Source organism: Ziziphus jujuba, chromosome 12 (genome assembly GCF_031755915.1).
Source record: "Ziziphus jujuba cultivar Dongzao chromosome 12, ASM3175591v1".
Lineage (NCBI taxonomy): Eukaryota > Viridiplantae > Streptophyta > Magnoliopsida > Rosales > Rhamnaceae > Ziziphus > Ziziphus jujuba.
Genome location: NC_083390.1, coordinates 24,124,654 through 24,148,391, shown reverse-complemented (window position 1 = coordinate 24,148,391; position 23,738 = coordinate 24,124,654). Strand labels below are relative to the sequence as shown.

The 23,738-nt window shown below is 33.1% G+C and overlaps 1 protein-coding gene across 3 annotated transcripts; it reads left to right on the top strand.

Annotated features, from left to right (window-relative positions):
• The first annotated feature begins 331 nt into the window (after nt 1-331).
• On the top strand, nt 332-11,706 carry LOC107429650 (uncharacterized). Of its 3 annotated transcripts, none has more exons than XM_048462294.2 (15): nt 334-611; nt 778-818; nt 1,412-1,957; nt 2,061-3,290; nt 3,409-3,736; nt 3,827-4,082; nt 4,181-4,391; nt 4,508-4,860; nt 5,009-5,518; nt 5,743-6,946; nt 7,112-7,459; nt 7,731-7,968; nt 8,118-10,756; nt 10,854-11,002; nt 11,188-11,706. In XM_048462294.2, the coding sequence occupies exons 2-15, from the start codon at nt 795-797 to the stop codon at nt 11,534-11,536; spliced, it is 8,385 nt and encodes a 2,794-aa protein (XP_048318251.2). In that variant the 5' UTR covers nt 334-611; nt 778-794; the 3' UTR covers nt 11,537-11,706. The 3 variants fall into 3 exon arrangements, with proteins under 3 accessions (XP_048318249.2, XP_048318251.2, XP_048318250.2); XM_048462293.2 differs by having other exon boundaries at nt 738-818; XM_048462292.2 differs by lacking the exon at nt 778-818 and having other exon boundaries at nt 332-611.
• Nucleotides 11,707-23,738: the final 12,032 nt, after the last annotated feature.

Genomic DNA, 23,738 nt, shown 5'->3' with positions numbered 1-23,738 from the left:
ATAAAAAGAAGGAAGACCAGAGGTCAAGCTTAGTACGGACAAAGCTTTTGTCCAAATTATTTCATTAAAGTAGTGAAAGTAGGAACCTTTCTCTTTCAAGGATTAATCTGTTCACCATTCGGGGAGTAAAAAACAAAGTGTACATTACTATTTTCTTCTTTGGGGGATAAAAAAGCAATATTGTGGTGTACAAGAAACTAAAGGGAGCTAATCTTTAATATATATATATATATATATATGCGTATTATTTATTATTTGGTGAATAATTTATTTTTTGGTGAATAATCTTTAATATATATATATATATATATATTCTTTCTTTCAAATGCATGTCATATATGTAGATATATAGACTACTGGAGCATTTTTATGTTTCCTTCCTTACAAGAAACTCACTTTCCTTTCTCTCTCTAGCTAAGAAAAACCATATACATAATATGTTGCTAAGAAATTGAGTATTTTGTTAATGTTAGTGCTTAATCTTTGATACACAGGCAATGGAAGGTGGAGTTTCAAACAAGAAAAAGAAAGCAAGAACTGATCCTTTCACTAAGATTGTTTTTTCTTGGTCCCTGGACGACATTCTCAATGACAATCTTTATCAGAACCAGGTTTTATTTTTATTTTTTTATCCTCTCTTTCTCTCTCTCTCTCTCTCTCTCTCTCTCTCTTGGGTTGGGTTTCTTAGACGTATGATGTCAAAGAACAAATTTGTTCTTTATTTTTTTTTTTTTCAGGAAAAAAAAAATTGACATCTAGTTTTGGTGTTTAACACAGAGTAAAAAGGAGTTTAGATGATTATAATTTGGTTAATTCAAGTAAGCATGGTTTTCCTTTCTAAGCATGACTCTGATTCATATTGAGCTTTTTCGTTCAGTGCTTCCCATTTCATTATTTCATCTTTACTGGGCTGTTACATGTATATATGTATATATATATATATATATATATATGTATTTTATCTTAATTAAATAGGCAAACAATTTTATGTAAACTGGCATAAACATGTGCATAGATGTTATAAAGTTTATAATTAATTGTTACTAAGCAATCGATCACTTAGTTTACAAAATGTATGTTTATTCTATCGGTTGGTTGGCATCGCAAATTTCTTTGACACTGCAATAATGTTCATCATCAATTCATATAACCCCTTCAACCCATTTTGTTTTGTTTGTACTAACGAAACAAGCATTATAAAACAATGATTTTGATGATCCATGGACTAAACTTCCCTGATATTTAATCATATTGACAATACCAATCATGTTAGAGCATAAAATTATGCCCTATCCAACAAAATTTTTTTATCTCTATTATTTACACATTTTTGCTGGCTCAATCTGCAACACCATTACTAGTTACCGGCTAGAAGTTTTTGATTGATGAACCGAATCTTCATCTTTTCTAGGTGGAAAGAATTCCTGAATCCTTTAAATCAGTTGAGCACTATTTAGGCTCATATGTCTGCCCTTTGTTGGAAGAAACTCGAGCAGAATTGCATTCGAGTTTGAATATCATACATAGAGCACCTTTTGCTGAAGTAATTGGTTTTGAAGAGTCAAAGCCATATGGAACAAAAGCATATGAAGTAAAGGTTGATTGCTGGAAGAACAGAGTGTTCAACAGTGGCAAAGAGCCTTACAAAGTTTTACCTGGAGATTTTCTCATTTTGACAGATGGTAAACCAGAAACTGTTTCTGAATTACAAAGTGCAGGGAGGTCTTGGGAATTTCTATCGGTCGATAGCATCACAGAGGATGACAAAAAGGATGGTTTTAGTTCTAACATTTTCAAAGTCAAGGCATCGAAAGAGCTTGAAATTTATCACAAGATGCGGCCATCTCTATTTGTCATTTTCTTGGGAAACTTAATATCAAACAGAAGAATATGGAAAGGATTGCATATGTCTAGAAATCTGAAAGTTGTTAAGGAAGTTCTTTGCATTGATCCAAAGGTAAGATATGTTATAATTTAGATAGAAAATTTGACAATTATATACATACATACATTACTGGAATCATTAATGTTTGACTGAAAAACTTGTTCTTTAATAACAGGTTAAAAAGAAATTGGATTACAGGTTTGGAAAGAGTCATGGCTTGTTGGATGAGATGTTGGTTAGGAAGATAAACTCTGAATTGAATGAGTCACAAGCTGAAGCTGTTCTTTCGTGTCTCGGTAAGATACACTCTAAGCAGGAGTCTAAGTCTGAGTCTGCTTTGGAACTTATATGGGGTCCTCCAGGGACGGGGAAAACAAAAACCATTAGTACTCTTCTTTGTACACTCTTGGGAATGAACTGTAGAACTATCATTTGTGCTCCAACAAATGTTGCAATAACTGAAGTGGCTTCCCGTGTTGTGAAGATGGTATGTGATGCAGATCCTAATGCTTTGTTTTGTTCACTGGGAGATATTCTTCTGTTTGGAAATAAGGAGAGGCTCAAAGTTGGTTCTGATTCTAAAGATATATATTTGGATTATCGTGTTCAAAAGATCTCAGAATGCTTAGGATCACACTCTACTGGTTGGAAGCATTGCTTTGGTTCGATGATAAATTTGTTCGAAGATTGTGTTTCTCAATACCACATTTTCTTGGAAAATGAGATGATTAAAGAGAAAGCACAGAGCACTGAGTGTGAAATCAAAGCGAAGGGAAAAAAAAGTAAAAGTAAAACAAAAACTGGAAACAGGGAAGTCAAATCATTTCTTGAATTTGTAAAAGAGAGATTTGTTTCTACAGCATTACATCTTAGGCGCTGCATTTCCACATTCTGTACTCATATGGCCAAAAATTACATTTCAGAACAATGTTTCCAAAACATGGTATCTCTTATTGGCTTACTTGACTCTTTTCAAACAATGCTGTCTAAGAACAATATGGATTCTAAAGCACTGGAAGAGTGTTTTTCTCTTCCAGATCATGTAGTTGAAAATTTCCCCAAGTCATTTGAAGAAGATCAATCTCTTCTCTGCATCAGAAGAAGTGAATGCCTTTCAGTTTTAAGAACTCTTCAGTGTTCCCTTAGTGGACTTACCCTCCCAAATTTCAGGAGCCAAGAAGCAATGAAAGAATTCTGTTTCAAAAGAGCTTCATTAATATTTTGCACAGCCTCTAGTTCTTACAAGCTGCATAGAGTAGCAATGGAACCTCTGACAGTTTTGGTTATTGATGAAGCAGCACAGTTGAAAGAGTGTGAGTCAATCATACCGTTACAACTTCGTGGTGTAAAGCATGCTATTCTTGTTGGTGATGAATATCAGTTACCAGCAACAATTAACAGCAAAGTATGCAGATGTTATCTACTCATTTGTTTACTTGTTATTTGCTTTGTCTGTTGTAAATTTTTACTCAGTCTAGTTTTGTTGATAACAAATGGAATATCAACTATGTTTTCTTTTACAGATTTCTGATGAAGCTGGTTTTGGACGAAGTTTGTTTGAGAGGTTGAGCTCACAGGGTCATGCAAAGCGTCTGCTGAATATTCAATATAGAATGCATCCATCGATAAGTTTGTTCCCAAATTTAAAATTCTATCAAAACCAAATCATAGATGCACCTATTGTTAGAGGGAAAAGCCATGAAAGGCACCGTCTGTTGGGGTCAATGTATAGTACTTATTCTTTTATAAATGTATCTCATGGAAGAGAGGAGAAGGATGATGATGGACATAGTCGAAAAAATATGGTTGAAGTAGCCATTGTTCTGAAAATACTGCAGAATCTCCATAAAGGTATGTCAAGCTGGAATCTCATCTTTTTCCAAAGTCATAGTTCTGATTTCTAATTCTTTTCTTGTCTTGTTTTTCCTTGCTCCGTTTCAGCGTGGAAGCATTTGAAACATAAACTCAGTATTGGTGTAGTCTCACCATATGCTGCTCAAATTGCAATTCTGGATAATAAACTTGGGAAGAAGTATGCTAGCATGGATGGGTTTCAAGTGAAGGTGAAGACAGTTGATGGATTCCAGGGAGGAGAGGAGGACATAATAATAATATCCACTGTTCGATCAACTACAAACCAATCACTAGATTTCATTTCCAAACCTCAGAGAATGAATGTTGCTTTAACAAGGGCTAGGTACAGCATAATCTAAAATTTGTCAAACTTTTTGTTTACCATTAGTTTAAACTAAGGTATGGTTAGTTTATCCGCTGACTCTTTGATGGCTCCTGTAGGCATTGTCTATGGATTTTGGGTAATGAAAGAGCCTTAGTTGATAGTCAATCCGTTTGGATGGATTTAGTTTTCGATGCCAAGAATCGAAAATGTTTCTTTAATGCTGATGATGACAAAGATTTGGCCAAAGCTATATTAGAGGTTAAGAAAGAGAGTGATCAGTTTGATGATTTGCTTAATGGTGATATATTCAAGAGTCCTAAATGGAAGGTACAGCTTTGTACTTTACTTATCTCTTCTTTGGATTGGTGTTTTTACTTACAAATGGTTTACTGGTTGATGAATAATTAATAATTTTTCCCCTCCCTTTCAATTTTGTGTTTTAGGTTCTTTTCAGTGATAATTTTCTCAAGTCATTCAAGAAACTGACAACATTGCAGATAAAGAAATCAGTTATAAACTTCCTACTCAAGCTTTCTACTGGTTGGAGACCAAAGAAGCGAAATGTAAAGTCAGTTTGTTTAAGCTCTATGCATATTGTGAATCAATTTCAGGTTGAAGGTCTCTATGTTGTTAGTACAACCGACAATGTTAACGATTCGAGTTGCAAACAAGTTTTGAGGATCTGGGACTTATTGGCTCCGGAGGATATTTCAATGCTAATAAAACAGCTTGAAAGTGTTTTTTGTAAATATTCAGATGATTTTATCAATTTCTGCAATGAAAAATCTCTTCAATGGTACATTACTTTTCATTCTATTATTACCAATTCCGTGTTAAATTATACTTAGAAAGGCTGCCTTATTTGGATAACTCAAAAGAATTTCATATTCTTTATTGCTTTTCTATTAAGTTCGTAATCTAATTTAAGCTTGGTTTGCTCCCAGCAATTTGGAAGCACCAAAAAGTTGGTCACCACCCTCTTTGGATATTGCCCTGTTTAAAGATCTTAGCATCAATGCAACTGAGAGTCATCTAGTTGGTGCTGTTTCTGATAGTAGAAGTTACGTTGAGAATTCAGTGGTAAGTGAGAGTCTGTTGCTCATGAAATTCTACTCCTTATCATCAGGTGTAGTTGACCACCTACTCTCTGACCGTGATGGAAGCGAATTAGATCTCCCTTCTGAACTGACAGATCAAGAAACAAAAATCATCCTTTATAATAGAAGTAGCTTTATACTTGGTCGGTCAGGTACAGGGAAAACCACTGTATTAACCATGAAGTTATTTCAAAAAGAAAAATTGCATCATATGGCTCTGGAAGAATCCTACAGTGTCAATAGCAAGGTCAAGGAAAACTCAGTGGAGATTAAGAGAACTGTTTTGCACCAGCTCTTTGTGACAATGAGTCCTGAATTATGTTTTGCTGTGAAGCAACATGTTTCTCACTTGAAAAGGTGTGTTGAATATGCAAGAAAATAGTAGTCTATATAGAACTTAATTTAAGGTTGAAGTGTCATGTAATTTTTCTAGCATCATTCTCCAAACTTACTAGATAACATAATGATTTATAATTATTTACTAATTTAATTTGATTGAAATTTAGTCGGTATCGCTTGCATATGTAGGATCAGACATAAAACTGTTCTACTCTAACTACACTTACCTTGTACTTTTATAGTGTTTCATGTGGTGGAAGCTCTTCAGATGAAAGCAGTTCAACTTTTATGGACTGTGTTGACGATGAAGAAATACAATTCAAGAACATACCAGACTCTTTTGTCAACATTCCATCCAAATCTTACCCTCTTGTTATAACATTCCATAAGTTTTTGATGATGCTTGATGGAACATTGAGTAACTCATACTTTGCAAGATTCCTCAGCGTACCAGAACTTTCTAATTGTCAGAAACGAAGTTCAAGATCAGTTATGCTGCAGACCATTCTACGGACAAAGGAAGTCAACTATGAGAGGTTCAGTACATCATATTGGCCCCATTTTGATTCCCAGTTAACGAAGAATCTTGATCCTTCCAGAGTCTTTGCTGAGATCATTTCATATATCAAAGGCAGCTTGCAAGCTATGGAAGCAGTTGATGGCAAGCTCAATCGTGAGGACTATGTTCTACAGTCAGAGGGACGTGCCTCAAGTTTAAGTAAGCAAAAGAGAGGTATAATATATGATATATTTCAGAGTTATGAGAAAATGAAGATGGAAAATGGTGAATATGATGTTGCAGATTTTGTAATTGATCTCCATTCTCGACTCAGACATGAAAGATATGAGGGTGATGAAATGGATTTTGTATATATTGATGAGGTCCAAGATCTAACAATAAGTCAACTTGCTTTGTTCAAGCATGTCTGCAGTAATGTTGAAGAGGGTTTTATTTTTTCTGGTGATACGGCACAAACAATTACAAGGGGTTTTGATTTCAGATTCCAAGATGTAAGGAACATTTTTTATAACAAGGTTCTTTCGGAATCAAGAAATAATGCACTTAATGAAAGAAATGAGAATGGACAAATCTCAGAGATTTTAGAGTTAACTCAGAATTTCTGTACCCATGAAGGCATACTGAAGTTATCACAGAGCATTATTGAACTTATTTATCGTTTCTTTCCTCGTTGTATTGATATTTTAGAACTTGAAACTAGTCTCATCTATGGGGAAGCTCCGGTTTTACTTGAATGTGGGAAAAATGAAAATGCAATCACAAAAATCTTCAGCAATGCTAAAAATGCGAGTGGAAAAATGGTTGCTTTTGGTGCTGAGCAGGTGATACTGGTAAGAGATGACAACGCGCGTGAGGAAATTTTCAGTTATGTTGGGAAGCAAGCTCTTGTTCTAACCATACTTGAGTGCAAAGGCCTTGAGTTTCAGGTGAATGCAAAATTTAATATGGTTGGATTTGCAATCTGCTAATTTCAATATCCGGTTGGTACTTTCTTATGTTATAGGCCTTAATTATAGCTGGTATAGTTAGCTATTTTTGTGATCATTTTTAATTGTTTTGTTCATTCATAACAGTTATACACCCTTTTGTAGGATGTAGTGTTATACAACTTCTTTGGCTCGTCGCCTCTTAAAGATAAGTGGAGGGTGATATATGAATATATGAATGAACAAGATTTGCTTGATTCCATGTCACCTAGTTTTCCACATTTCAGTGAGCCTAAACACAATATCTTGTGCTCCGAACTGAAGCAATTATATGTCGCTGTTAAATGTACAAGGCAGAGGTTGTGGATTTGTGAGAATACAGAACTCTCCAAACCAATGTTTGACTACTGGAAGAAGAAATGTCTTGTAGAAGTTAGGCAACTGGATGATTCTCTTGCGCAGACAATGCAAGTAGCTAGTAGTCTGGAGGAGTGGAGATTGCAGGGCATCAAGGTATGTCTTATTACTTTTATCTCTCAGGAACGGTTAAGGTGTTGATGAAGATTGTAAACTAATAAGAATGCTAATATTTTCTGTTGTTAATGTTGCTGCTTATGTCGTTGAATGCTTATATTTTAAACCAGTATGTAAGTTGGTGAATGGTGATTGTTCAACATTCCCAGCTATTGTGCTGTTTCTGGGAGTGTATTTTGAAGCATTATTTGATTTTGGTGATGCCAAAATTTTCAATCTGGTAAAAATTTTGGACTTTGCTTTCTCACAGCTATATTCTAAGCACAACTATGACATGGCCACAATGTGCTTCAAACGAGCTGGTGACACTTACTGGGAAAGAAGATCTAAAGCTGCAGGCCTTGAAGCTATGGCTAACCATATGTGCATCTCAAATCCTGAAGTAGCTAATTCCTTCCTCAGGGAAGCTGCTGAAATATATGATACTATAGGCAAGGCAGATTCTGCTGCCAGATGTTTTGCTCAGGCAAAAGAATATGAAAGAGCAGGTATGACTTTAAAACGGATGTTGACTGTACCATAACAACATTGAGGTATAATTTTTAAGGCTTGAATTCAAGTTTTCTACTAGTTTGAGATTGATTAATTTTTTTTTTTTTTTTTAAATTGAAATTGTTATAACTTCTTATTGTTTCAGGTAGGATATTATTGGAGAAATGTGGCGAGTCAGAGCTGGAAAGAGCTGGGGAATGCTTTTATCTTTCAGAATGCTATGAGCTTGCTGCAGAAGTGTATGCTAGGGGCAATTTTTTCTCAGAGTGTTTGACTGTTTGCATTAAAGGAAAACTATTTGATCTGGGCTTGGATTTCATTCAATGCTGGAAGCAAAGTGCAACAAACAACTGTAGTACATCAAAGAGAGGACAAGAAATTGATGAAAATGAACAAAAGTATTTGGAGAGCTGTGCTTCACATTATTATGAGGTTAAAGATATCGGGGCGATGATGATATCTGTTAAAGCTTTTCGTTCAATGGATTTAATTCGTGACTTTTTGAGGTCAAAAGGTTGCTTTGATGAACTTGTGTTGTTGGAAGAAGAATCAGGAAATTTTATGGAAGCTGCAGATACTGCAAAACTGAAAGGAGATATATTACTTGAGGTAGAACTGCTTGGAAAGGCAGGGTATTTCAAAGAAGCAGCAACACTTGTTCTTTTGTATGTGCTTGCCAAATCCCTTTGGTCCCCTGGTAGCAAAGGCTGGCCCTTAAAGCCGTTTAAACATAAAAAGGTGGTCTTAGAAAAAGCGCAGTCATTTGCAAAGAAAGATGGTGACAACTTTTATGAGTTGGTTTGCATAGAGGCTGATATTATATCAAATGGGCAGATAAACTTGCTAACAATAAACAATCAAATGAAGGCTTGTCAGATGCTTAAGAGCATCAAAGGGGAAATACTATCTGCTCGAAGAATTTTGGATGGTCATCTTTCTAGGAGTATCCCAAAGTATATCCTTGAAGAAGAATTGGTGCTTGATCTTGCTGAGCATTCAGAAAATGTGATTTCTAAGGACCAAGTCTCTCTTGAATCAATGGTTTACTACTGGAACTTTTGGAAGGATAAGATTGTCAAAATATTTGAATATCTTGTGTCGCAAGATGTTAATGAACATCAAAGTTATGGAGAATTTTGCATGAACTTCTTAGGCGTTCGGAGGCAGATTAATGATCTGACCCGCTATGTTCTGCTCCATTCCGATGCTGATTGGGTGAGAGATGTTGACAAAAGACAGCTTAAGAATAATGGGGAGTTGGTTTTCATTGATGTTCATCAGTTTTCTTCTGCAGCTCAGAGCTATTGGAGTTCAGAGTTACTTTCTGTTGGAATTAAAGTTTTGGAAAAGCTTAAAGCAATTCATGACTTCCCAATTAAGAATTCTGATTTACTATTCTGTAAAAGCAGGACTCTAACCCATATCTATGGGGTTGCAAAATTTCTTCTGGAGTCCAAATTTCTTGAAAGAAGAGATCAAGATGCTGATAACCTTCAGAAATTCATTAAGCTGTCAACTCAACAATTTTTTGGTTACATATTTCCTCTAGATTGGAAGAAGTCGTTAAGAGAGAACATGATTTTGCTTAGAGGAACAGATATTTCCAAGAATTTGCTAGAACAGGTTGTAGTTGATTATATAAACTCAACCAACAAATTGTCTTATGCTCAAATTGGCAGCATGGCAATGATTTCTTTTGGTTCCAGCAAGCTTGGTAATGAGTTATGTAGGAAAATATTAAAAAGGTTGGAGTGTGATTCCCCATGGACGACCTTTTTTGAATATGTATGTCTGAACATCAGTGAAGAACAAAAACAACTACCTCTCATTTGCAGTTTCAGCGAAGCTTTGTTGCATACATATGAAGCAGATTGGAGTAAAGAATATGATTACATATCACCTGGCTGTTTCTTGTACCTTGTTGAACACCTTCTGGTTTTGGCATCTTGCTTCCGAGGTACCTTTATAACCACAAAATCATCATTTGTTGAATGGCTTATTCAACAAGGTGAAGATTCCAAATCCTCTATCTGTATAGGCCATCTAGGTGCTACTGTACCTTTGGGAAAACTCCTTCAATCTGTGATCCATGTAGTTCAGCAATGCCTATGCAGTAAACGATATATGATGGGATGGATCAGAAAATCTAGTGGTTTCAAGGACAACTACTCACTCATTGTGTCTAGATTGGTTGCAATCGTTTGTTTGATTTATGTGAATTTTGGTATGTGTCAAGATTTACTTTTTGATTTGCTCAAGAGAAGCTACATTGTTGATCAACTTCCATTAGAATTTCGTGATGGTGTTCTTACTATAAGGAAACAGAACACTGTGTATGGACATATAAATGTGCTTGCTGAGGCTTTTAAGAAGATTGGCAATAATTTAGTAGTTGTTAATTTAAATGAAAATTTCCCCAAGCTTTCATATTCTGATGCTGCCATATGTGTGAATATGAAGATCTTTGAATGCAAGAACAACATATTGAGGAAAATTTTTCCAAGGATTCTTGAAACTTCAGAGGGTGAAAGTGGACCTTCGATGACAATGGAAGCAAATAACACAGAGAGAGTGCTTTCCAAAACCAGTTCTGATATGAAGAAGAAATCTGAGCTTACACAATCAAACATTGAATTGGGAGGCCATCAGACAAACACTCAATACAAGAACCAGGTTAACCTTCTAAATGATTGTTCCTGTGTTTGGGAAACTTTTGATAGAATCAAACTAATGGACAATGGAGGAGACCAGAGGAGTTTCTTGTCAAATGTTCAAACAATCAAGGTAAATTTATGATATTATTTGTTTTCCTGCAAAATGTTTAACCTAAAAAAAAATTGAATTGCAATGGTTTTTCCTCATTTTGCAACACCATTTTCAGGCAGATATAGAGAAATACATTCGGCTATTAATTGATGGATTGACTGGAAGCTTTTGGAAGACTAATGATTCAGAAGATAAAATCTTGTTCCAGGAAGTGGTCACTATGACATATGAATTGAAGCAACTTTCTGATGCATTGGATTTGAGGTTTGTTAAGCATGAAACTGTTGTTTCTTCTTTTTACATTATTTTCACCTTTGTTCAGGCCAAAGGGAAAACATGTTGTCTTTCATTTTGCTTGTTCTAGTTTTTGGTTGAATATCGTACTAAATATTCCTAATCTTCTTCTTCTTCTACTTCTTCTTTACTGTGTTTCCCTTTTCTTTCATCAGCATGGGGGGACAAAGAGAACAAATTTCTAGAGTTAAAGAACTTTCCAATAGGCTGCAATTAAGAAGGCCAACAATGGAGCCTATCTTGAATCAGCTTTTCATCCTTCGCAACAAAAAACTCACTGAAAAGGCATCACAAACAGGTCCCCTTGTTCCAATACGTTCCAAAAATATTGGCTGGGTTGAAAGTAATGAAGATTCTTGTGAGGTTGACTTAGAGGCTGCTCAAGCTAATGCTGCTTCTGGAACCCCAAGTAGCAGCTCCAACCCTGATAACATGGCTAACGAAAATAACAAGTCCAAGAAGAGCAGAAGGGGTCGAAAGAAAGATATAGCCTCTTGTGTATAGATAGATATCAGTAGGTTGAAGATGCATTGCATGCTATAGAAGAATTAGTATATATGCAAATAGGTGATGCTGGAAACTTGAAATTTATAGTGTTTTGAGAAACAAATTATCTGGTGGTCATTTTATTACAACCAGTTCTGGTATGCATCTTCACAACCAGTTTCAAGCCTTTTTTTTTTTTTTTTTTTTTTTTTTTTTTGATGAATGTTTTGAGAAACAAATTATATCTGGTGCTTTCAACAACTAGTTCTGATATGCGGAAGAAATCTGAGCTTCCACAATCAACATTGAGTTGGTGGCCCATCAGGAGCCAAACACTGAATGCAAATGATTTAACATTCTCTTCATAATCATGAAAATCCTCATCTGATTTCCCTTATTCAACTCCATGGGAAATGGTGGGATTAGTACATTGGACCCCTGTAATGGATGTGTGCTTGAAACCGACAAATATTACAATCTTCAAATGCACTGAATGTCCTTTTCAATCTCCATGTACCACGTTCTCAAGCGCCGAAAGAGATAATCTACAACACCTTCTTGCCTTTCTTTGTAAGTCACCAGCTGAGTTGAAGAATGATACTGCATGGTATGTAGAAAAAGGATGGATGATACACTTGACCTGCATTGTACATGTAGTGCGTTCCATCAATCTTCACTTTCGATGTTCTTTCTTCAAGCCAACTTTGAAATCTTTTATTAATTTGAAACCTTTTTGTTTTTTAATTTTTATTTTTATCTTAAATTTTGATGATAAAATTTTCTCATTTTTATTATTAGATTTTTTGCAAAATCTCTCTCTCTCTATATATATATATATGTATATTTTCTTGTGAATATAGATACACCCGAAAATTACAGGTTTCTTATAGTTTTGCTATTAATTCTTTTATGGTAGGTTGGAACCCATCTAAAAGGTCTTCAATTTACTTTACAGTGTCTAAAATATTTTGAATTTTAGACTACTGCTCTTGAAAGTGTTAAATTGGTCTCACTGCTATTGTAGATGGCTCACATTTCATAATTAATAAAGCTACTGAATATTCTTGACTTTCTCTTTTTCCTGGAATAAGAGTAGTAAAAGTTGATACCACTATTTCACTTCTTCCTCGTGGCACAGCCAAGCATTCCTAGAGTGAACTTTTTCTTATGCTGTTGAAGATATGTTACAAAAAATTTTTCCTCGCTACTTTTATTAAGTTGTCATATGATAAAATTTAATTTCCGTGTATATACTCAATTGCAGTAACAAATTTGAAAGCCATGTTTTATTATGATTTTACTAGCAACAATCTTTTTGGTTTCCCACCACTTCTTGACGACCATTAAAATCTTGAGGTAACAATTCTTATTCAAAAAAAAAATGCTGTGGTTTGAGCTGCCTCCTTTTTACTGCTATTATTAAATTGGGGCTCTGTTTTATCGAAGTCAGCATCACCTGCATAACCAATTTTATTTCCCATGTTTAAGTTCCCAAATAATGGACTTTCTTGATTCATTCAAGTGATGAAAATACCATGTATACATTACTAAAAAAGTATTGGATTTATACCAGTTTCAATCTAAGAGAGTGATTCTTTTATGCAGAAATTTACAATATGTTTAAAGCATATGACAGACAGCATTGCATTCCAAAATTGTAATTTCTCTGCAGAGCTATTTGTAAGATCTGTTTCTCTCTTGGCTGTACCACTCTGATTGATCACCAAACAAAAAAAAAAATGCTTCTATTTAGCTGTTCTGGAGGATTTACATCTCAACTTACAAGTTTCAGTAGTTATTACTTGATTGCTGATATTGCAGTAGTTGATACAGTCTCTAATCTCATTGAATATATTAGCTGATGGAATTTGAAATATGTATTTTCAACAAACAGCAAATATTTGTTAATTTCCTTCATTAAAGGTTGAGGTTCTTGTTTTCCATGAAGTAGGAAGATATATGGTGTAATGGCTTTACACTTTAACAATAAGTTATAAGCAGCAAAAAGTTCTACACACTGAATTAGATATACAAATATCTCCAATCTCAAGAGCTAGCTAATAGGTTGTGAATGTGGATTGGAAATTGAGGCAAAAATAAATAAACAACAAAAATCATCAAACACAAATTGTCAAATTCAGCTACAAACCGCAAGGACAAGAGAGTATATCTTTTAGAGTGTAAATCTACATATGGCACTGCTAACCTTTTTATTTTATTTATTTATTTATTTTTTTTTTTGTGTGTGTGTGCTTTTAAATTTCAATCTATTGGCAGAATCTACCTCCTTGGTGCCCAAAAAAAAAAAAAAAAAAAAAAAAAGAAAAACCTTATAATTGACCACTGAGGGAGAAGGTATCACCACTGGGCCACATTAGGAATGCACTTGGGCTTCAAAACTGAAAAAGCGACGTCGAATTGAAATTCGAGAGCTTCTAGATACACCACAAATTAAATCAGCCCTATACAAACCCTTAATATTAAATATCATATAATATATTTTTGGCAACAAATGTTCATATACTTTTTAAGAAAACATATATGAAAACTTATTTCAGAAACTTTTAAACACTTGGGAAAAATTTTCAAACCTTTCTAAAATAAAGTATTCATATATGTTTTCTTTAACAAATATGGGTTGTTAGATCATTGAAATTAACTTAATTTTAGAAAGCTTTCCAAAATTCCTCCAAATGTTTAAAACTTTTTCCAAATTTTTTTTATATTTCAAAATTTCTCCTTCTTTTTTTTTTTTTTCCTGACATTAAAACTCTAAAGTTTAAAACATTGTATTTTTATTTGTTTTCTCGAAGAAATATTGGTAGCTAGACTATTGAATTGAAATTTTAAAAAGGTTTCTTGAATTTCCCCAGTTCTTATTTAAAATATATATATATATATATATTTCCCAAAATCTTTTCTTATTTTTCAGTTTTACCCTATTATATTAACATTTAGAACTCCCAATTTAAAATAATGTATTCTTATATGTTTTCTTGATGAATTATATGTAGCTAGACCACTGAATTGAAATTATTTTGGAAGTTTCTAAAATTTCAACAAGTGTTAATAAGTTTCCAAAATATTTCTTGTTTTTCAATTTAACCTTAATTTTTTGAGATTTATAACTCAAAAGTTCAAAATAGATTATTCATATATGTTTTCTTCAAACATATATAGGTAGCTAGACCATTCAAATTAGCTTGTAGAAAAAGTTGCCAAATTTTCTCACAATGTTCCCCAAATCTTTTAGACATATAGGGAAGTTTTGAGGAAAAAAAATAAAACAAAAAAAAAAAAAAAAGATTTGGGAAAGTTTTAGACATATGGGGAAATTTTGGAAACCTTTCTTAAGGTTAATTTCAATGGTCTAACTACATATATATGTGGTTTGCTGTTTTGGGTGAGCTCTCAAGTTAAAGTGAGTGTGTTTGTTAGTTTGAGAAAGAGGTAGCTACTGAAGTTAGAAAAGTGTGTAGAGTGCTAGGTGTGTTACTCTCTGTCCAAAAAGATAATATGAGTGTGATGCCGTTGGTTGTATGTACGTAAGTCATTATGTATGGGTATGGATTGTGATTCTTGTATGCGTGCTTGCATATAAGTACTGCAAAATCCTTATGTAATACAAAGTGATTTTACCTAAACAATTTGATATCCGAGCAAAATTTAGTTCCAACATAACTCTAATGTTGCTAAAATTGTTTTTTTTTTTTTTTTTTCAGTGTTCAGATTAATCAATTTAATAAACATTATTAGCAAAAACCTAAAAACTTACACGTGAATGTTTTTAGTTTTCAAAAACTTCCCAAATTTAAGTTTAGATTTTCAGGATTAAATACATATAAGAATTAATCTGCATATCTATATATATATATATATACATGTACACACACACACATATACATATATATATATAGAGAGAGTGGAACAACAGCAATAATAATAATAGCTCAATTTTTTAAGTTAAAAACATGTCGTAAATACTTAAAAAACATGTCGTAAATCTCTATTAATACAGATTAGAGAGAAAAAAGGAAAATTTTTTTCTCTTCCTAAATATAAATTTTATGCCTACGTAAGTTCCATTCATTATTAAAAAAACAAAAGAAATACAGAATAACTAGCTAATAAGTTGAAATTAGAAATGCAAAAATCCCAAATATATTATATTATATTATATTATATTTTCTTTTAACTTTCACATGCACCTACTGATAATACGCAAATGAACCAAAAAGAGTGCATACTACCAAAAATGTAGCATTTTATAGGAAAGAATTAAAATTAACTCTATGCGTTGTTGCTTTTTTTTTTTTTTTTTCACTTCACTAAAAAAAAAAAAGAAAAAAAAAACCCTCACGTAAGAAAATGCGTTTGCATTCAATTTCAGGCTAAACATTTGAAAGACACAAATCCAAATCTTTCCCAATTTTATCTAAGAAACTTGCGTGGTTCAATTTTGATTAATGTGGCTTAAAACCTACTTGTAAAGCATGTGAGAGAATATTGGGACTCTTGGCCATTTAAAATAATGACAAACCTTTTTTTTTTTTGGGGGTCCAATAATAGTGAAGCTTTTTTCTCAATTAAGCACATAAATTCAAGGGGAATAAAAGCCTTGTCGAATGGATTAGATTTCAAGAACCTTTTAATGTATCTATCTCGCTTATCCTTTTCTTAACGAGGCGGGTAATCTTTGCAGTTATTCATAAGTTGCCTACTAAACTTTGACGCATCGAATGAAATATTATATTACACCTCATCTTACAAAATATTACAGATTGACAAATTTTAATCTTAGCTAACATAAGAGAATTTTATAGATAATAAATGTTTCCAATTTCGACAAAATGCTGAACTCAAAAGATTTGTAAAATATTGACAAAATATTTAAATGAATAAACTTTTTTTTTTTTTTGAATTTCTTTTTTAACTTTTTGGAATCAGATTCTTTGTGGCAATTAAGTAGTTTTAGCACTAATTTGGTAAAATGCTTTTTAACAAAAGCAAATGGAGTCTTGGATAAACCTGCTAGGGAGTAACATTTTTTTAAAAAAATATTTCAACAATCCATTTTAATTAAACACATGTCATTTTATTGTTGAGTTGTGGCCCACCGAAGACATTTATTAAGAAAATTACAATTGGGTTCGCAAAAATCTCCTGCATTAACAAAGGAACAGATGGGTCATTTAACAAATTTTCCCATTTGGCTATGCTCTGTAGGAACCTACAGAGGCTGAAGGTGTCAACGAGAAATCAGTGGTTTTGAAAAACAAAGAGTTGTTAAGAGAAGAAAGAGACTAGATTGGTTAAAAAAATATGAGAATACATGGAGGATTATGGACCAAATATTACCGATCGTTCTCATTTACATTATAGACAAAGGATGTGAATCTGGGAAAAATTTCTAAGTACAATCGAAGTACTGAATGGCTCTGAGCTCCTTTCATACATTTAATGCCATCTAGTAAAATAATCCACGTCATATGGTTAAAGGGATCATGGACACTATTAGAAAGCTAATTATCCTCGGGAATAAATATTCTCAGATTCTTGGAGAGCATTCCGATATCTCTTTTTGCATTTCTCCATGGTCCTTTTTGATGGGCAGTATTACATTGTATAAAGGCTTGTATTGTATTAGTTAATCCCAATTATATGTTCGGTGGAAAAAAAAAAAAAAAAAAAAAAGGCTTGGATAACTTAATACGTGGGGTCCAATTTAATACAAGAGGAGCTGGATAACTTATACATAGGAAATAGTTGGTATTAGCTAATACATGGTTGCCCCCGTCCTTTCTTTATTCTATCTCAGTCCCACCCAGCAAGACACGGCTCAGCCAAGTTTAACCCAAAAAAATAAAATATAAAAATACCTCCACCTTGCCCAACCAAGCTGGATTGGTGATGTTAATGGAGATATGCGGCAGCTTTTTTTTTTCTTTTTTTTTTTAATTGGATAAATGTTTTTAATTAACCTGCTTGAATAAAATAATTATGAAAAAAATACAAATACTAATAAAATATATAAATTTGGATATTTTATTTTTATTTAATAAAAAATATAATATAATACATTATAATACCAAATACTGTATAATATGATATTATACAATTCATTACAATACAATCTATTTCAATACAATATTGTATACCGAAAAAATCCTATATTCAATGAGCAAAACCGAAGTATTCAAAGCTCACACGTCTAGCTAAATCTCAGAAGGCAAGGTTTCATATGCGTGACTATCTCCCGCATGAAAAAATAAATAAATAAATAAATACATTTTTTTTTTTTCCCTCTTAAGCTTTCCTTTTCCTTTAAATTTCCATTCCACTTTCACTTCCACCATCTCCGCAGTTTCTTCTACCTTTCTTTTCCAATTCTCTTTCTTTTACTCTCTCTCTCTCTCTCTCGCTCTCCCCTTTCTGTTTTACAGAAGCTTTCTCGCTGATTAATTTTCCTAAGAAAAATCAAATGAAGGAACTCCAACCCCATCTGGGTTTATGGTGTTCTAGGGTTTTAACCCGCTTGTTTATTCTTCTTGTCGTCTCTGTTTCAGTGGAGTACTCGTCTCAGTCGTCCAACGGACCAGCCATGCATGGATGCTCTGAAGAAGAGCATTAATGGAACAAACAATATGCTACGATCAGGACCAACTCCACCAACACCCGGTGTAATTCCTTGTGATACACGTATTGCTATTTTGTTTTCAATTGTGGAAAGCTTGGGATACCAAGCTGATTTTGCAAGTTCTTGGATAGGAAATGAACCTTGTGATAATGGGAGAGGTATTACTTGCATTGAAAAAAACATTGATAAAAACATTGCATTTATCAATTTTGGTAACATGGGTAATTTTTCCAGGCTTGCTACTACCCTGAGAACATTGAACCTTGTCGATACTAATGTCATTGGTAGCATACCAATAGAGCTTATAACACTTCCTCATCTTCGTCTTCTTGATGTTTCGAATAATTGGCTTCATGGTAAAGTACCACCTTTTAGGAGTAATGTTATTGTTAAGACCAATGGGAACTCAGATATTGGTAAGGATATTGAGACCCCTCTATGGCCGAAAACTCCTGGTGGCGGTGATGATGGTGGTGGTGTTGGTGGTTCAACTGTACTGGATCACCCCCGTCTACGGACTCTCCCTCCGTTGGTAATGGTGAGGAATTGGAGATAGGGGTAGCTGTTGGATTTGCCATTGCAATGGTTGGTGGGTTGCTCATGATTAGATTGGTTGTTGGGACTATAGTATTTTTCCTGATTTCTAGAAAAGGGAAGCATTCTTGTAGTAGGGTGCAAAGTCTACATTGATGTATGGACAAGGGTAATGACCACAATTACATGGCAAATGCATATATGTACCCTTTTGTGCCTAGTTTGTTTAGTTAACGAAAGTTGGCAAGTGTCATCATCTTCCTTCTTTGTTTTAGTTAAACTGCTAATTCAACTTTCTTTTTTAAGCAATTGCTCAAGGTTGACGGCTTAAATATTAGTCACTATCCGATAAATTATTGGATTGTTTTTATTTCTGTCGTTCGTGACATAAAAGATGAAACCGTGTTGATGGAAAATGCACATGGCCTAAGTGATTGATTATGAATTGGATCATAAATTAATTCAAATCTACTTTAATAAAATTGTGGTATTGGGATTATATATATATATATATATAAGTGCAAAGTAGATGAGTTTCTACTGAGAGAAAAAGATATAATTTGGCCACTTGTTTTAAGAACTGTTTTTTGTTTTGGAAAACAGAAAATTGTTATCAAAATAAAAATATATTGTTAAGCCATCAATTTTCAAAAACTATTTTCAGAAAACAAATGGAAAGAAAATGAAAAACAAAAAAGATGTTTTCCATAGTTTTCAAAAAAATTAAAAGTATGTTGATTCACTGCATTTGTCACTTGAGCTTTGACAGAGGAGAATAAGAATGACAATTTACCCCGCAAAACCTAAAACAACGTGCATTGCCCTTAAAAGTATGTTTTTGATTTTTGAAAATTGTTTTCAAAGACAATTGGTCAAACACTCATTATTTTCATAAAATAATATAAAACTATTTTTGTTTTATATTTTGAAAACAATGCTTAAAAAACAAAAAATAGAAAACATGACCAAACAGAAAATTTTCCTTTAGGACCTATTTGGCCATCTGTTTTAAAATTTATTTTTCGTTTTTTAAAACAGAAAATTGTTCTTAAAACAAAAATATATTGTTTGATCATTAGTTTTCAAAAACTATTTTAAAAGAATAAATGGAAAAGAAAACAGAAAACATAAAAGAATAAAAAGATGTTTTTCATAGTTTTCAAAAAAATTAAAAGAATATTGGTTCACTACATTTGGTACTTGAGCATTGACAGATGAAAGTAAAAATTACAATTTATCCTGCACAACTCGAAACCGTGTGCCCCAACCCTAAAAGTATGTTTTTGGTTTTCGAAAATTATTTTCAAATATAATTAGTCAAACACTTATTATTTTAATAAAATAATAGAAAACTATTTTCATTCTATATTTTGAAAATAAAAAATAGAAAACATGATCAAACAGGTTATTTAATGAGTTTCTATTGAGAGAAAAAGATAAAAATATGTTTGGTCACTTGTTTTAAAAATTATTTTTTGTTTTTGAAAACAAAAATTGTTCTCAAAACAAAAATATATTATTTGCCCATCAGTTTTCAAAAACTATTTTCAGAGGATAAGATAAGTCTTTCCTAATGATTTCTTCTTCCTCTTCTTCTTCTTCTTTTTCTTTGGTAATATTCCTTAAATTATTTATTTCTTTTTTGCTCTAATTATTTTCTTCTTTTTTTTGGGGGTAATATTCCATTAATTATTTCTTTCTACTAAAAGGAAAATTTTCTTTTGATCATGAATTCATTGATATATAATAAAAAATAAAAAGAAAAAATTGTAGACATCCTTTACATATATACATATATATATATATATATCATCAATGAATTTGAAAGTGTAAAATGACCTTATTCAACCTCACTAGGGCAAGGATTTTCTATCTCCAAAACTCAATTTCAACTTTGTCTCACCAATTAAAAATTGAAACCTCATTTAAAAATGCCAGCTCAATTATTCATTTTTTTCTCTCTCTTTTATACTGTGCCACTCCGTTAATAAACGAAAACCGCTTGCCCACGTGAGATAATTGCAAAATACAAGCTTTTTTATTCTTAATTTTTAATGAGCCCCGTTATTAAATATCAAAGAAACCCTCCAGCCACTATGTGGCAACGGCTTCACCTCAATTTCCTTTTACTTTTATTTGTAGCCAAGTCAGTGAAATTTCTTTGCTGGTTAAGAGTCGGTGAAATTTTGTTTGTTAAGAAGGAAAAAAAAAATTATATATCTATATATATATATATATATATTTATACATGGTGATGGATGTGTTTTGTTGAATTTAGGGTTTCTCTAACATTGTATTGAAATGGGGCCATTGAAAATTGAGAATAAAAAAGCTGGTGTTTTGCAATCCTTATTCATTAACGGAGTAGCACAAACACAAAAGAGAGGGAGAGAAAATGAATAAATGAGCTGGTATTTTTAAATTATATTTTTATTTTTTATTGGCTAGGCAAGATTAGAAATATAAATTTAAATAAAAAAATTAAGTAAAATTCACTGTAAACATACATTGATTTCCATTATTTACATAAAAAAAAATAATATTCAATAAAAAAAATAGAAAATAGAAAATTAGAAACAAACAAGATAGCCAAAAGTATCTGGAACCCTTGTCTCAATCGAGGCATTCCCTTCTGGAGCAAGGCGTACCAGTCTGAAGTCTACAACTTTAGCCCGCATAAATGTATATATATATATATATATATATCCAAGAAGAATATTAGATGGTTTAAGATCTCTATGTATAAAAACTTTAATGGGGCTAATTAAAACCATGTATATGTATATTCAACACCTCTGGCAACATCCAAATTAAGCTATGGAAGTCTTCTAATCCATTGACGCTCCCTAGTTGAATATGGACTTAGAAGGCTTTTCCATAGCATTTAGATGTTGCAAGAGGTGTCGAATATCTACATGGTTTTAATTAGCCCCATTAAAGTTTTCATACATAGAGATCTTAGACCATCTAATATTCTTCTTGGATATGATATATATATATATATACATATATGGGGGCTAAATTTGCAGACTATGGACTTGTACAAAGCCTCGGTTGAAACAAAGATTGCAGCAACTTTTGGTTATTGCACCCCTACAAAGCCTCGGTTGAAACAAGGATTGCAGCAACTTTTGGCTATTGCATCCCCCACAAGAACTTAAGATCTCGAGGAGGAGCGAAGAGTAGAGGACTGTTAATGGTGACGGGCGTGATTGGCAAGGTGGGTGCCGGTGCGGTGGCTCGCAGCTTATAGGTAGCTGATCAGCATTAATAGGTGTTACCTCTAAGCAAGCACCACTGCTTACCCCACTGCACCACTCTTGTACTCTGCTACTGCTACACATGAATCATTGAACCGACTCTCTCTTTCAACTGAATAGTCAGAGGCCCAATTTTGAGATTGAATCATTCGCTGTTGATTCAAAAGAAAAAGAAAAGAAAGGAGCAAACCAGCATATCGGAGAAGAAGGTAAGACATGGATGATTTCATAGATTTGAATTTATAGAGAAAAACTTTTACCGAGTTTTTTTTTTTTTTTTTGGGGGGGGGGGGGAGGGGGGGATAATTTCTTAGCTTTTAAACTTGATAATGCTAGTAAAAAGGATAATATCAAAACGAAGGGTTTCTAAGAAAATCTCAAAAGTTTCCACATTAGATGATAGTTTTGTAACCAAAAAAAAAAAAAAAAAAAAAAACCAAAACGAAAAAAGACACCTCTGATAAGGGAGTTTCTTTCTTTCTTCTTTTTAACGTTTTCGGAAAGAGGATTTTTCTTTTTTGAGTATCTTAATGCTACAAGTAGAGAATCTAAAATAAAGAAATATTTTTTTTGTTAAGATCTTCATTCAATTTAATTAGTAGGGAATGATTTGTAACAACATTTGTTAATAAAAGAGAAAACCAAATTAAAAAGATAAGGAGCTTGCCTTTTTAATTAATATAGTTAAATAAATATTAAGTTTGTGGTTTCTATTAACGTATCCCAAATAACTTACAAAGTAATTTTTTTCTGAGTGTGAAAATGGGGACATGTTCCGGAAATCTTTGGAAGCATCAATTCTTTAGGTAATGCCAATGCTAGTGGAGTAGAGTTATATTGCAAATATAGAGAAAACTTTTTATTCAAGATGATAGTAGAGAATCGCTTTGCGTATAGGTATATATTTCTGTTAAACTCGCTAATAATAACATAGAATCAAAATGAAGGCTTTTCTTTGAATAAGATGTACGCGAATATATGATCTAGATAATACTTTTGTAACAAAACGTCACCTTTCAGAGGAGTTTCGTTTTTTTTCTTCTTGTTACCCTTTTTTATATTTTTCTACCTAGTTACATATATATATATATATATATATATAATTTTTCTACAATGCATATCAAATACGCACCATAATTTAAACGTCTAATCTCAAGCAATATATTGCCTAACAGTTTTGCCAAGTAACATGTTGATGTTGGACACTCAAATTATGGTGTTTATCTAGTATGCATGCAAGCACCACCGTATCAGAGCTGTGAATATATGTGTGTATGTCAGGACCCGTCCAGAATTCTTTCCCCGGAACCCTAGACAGCCCTGATCCCAGGGAAATACCACCGAACCTTCCAACGGAAAATCCGGCAGCACCTCCCCTAAGGGATTTACTTACCACAAATTTACCTGCACTGAAAACACACTTCAAAAATATCCCCTTATTCCTCCCACAAACTACAAATTGGTTCCACAAATTTCAGCACTTCAAAACAAAAATACAGTAATCCAGTGCAAGATAAATACAACAAGAGTGAAAGAAATAGTACAACTGCAATAAAGAAGAACAGGGTACTTCACGAAGTAAAACAGCGATGAAGATCAAGTCCGCTCTGGATGAACACCGACAACCTGGTACCTAGAGGAACGGAATTTAAGAGTGTGAGATGCTAATCATCTCAGTGAGCGACCCTGCTACTATACAATATACTACCACGGTAATAGGTATATAAATAATAATTATTTGGAAATAATAATTTCTCTCAAAATCCTTACAATTCTCTCAGTTGGAAAG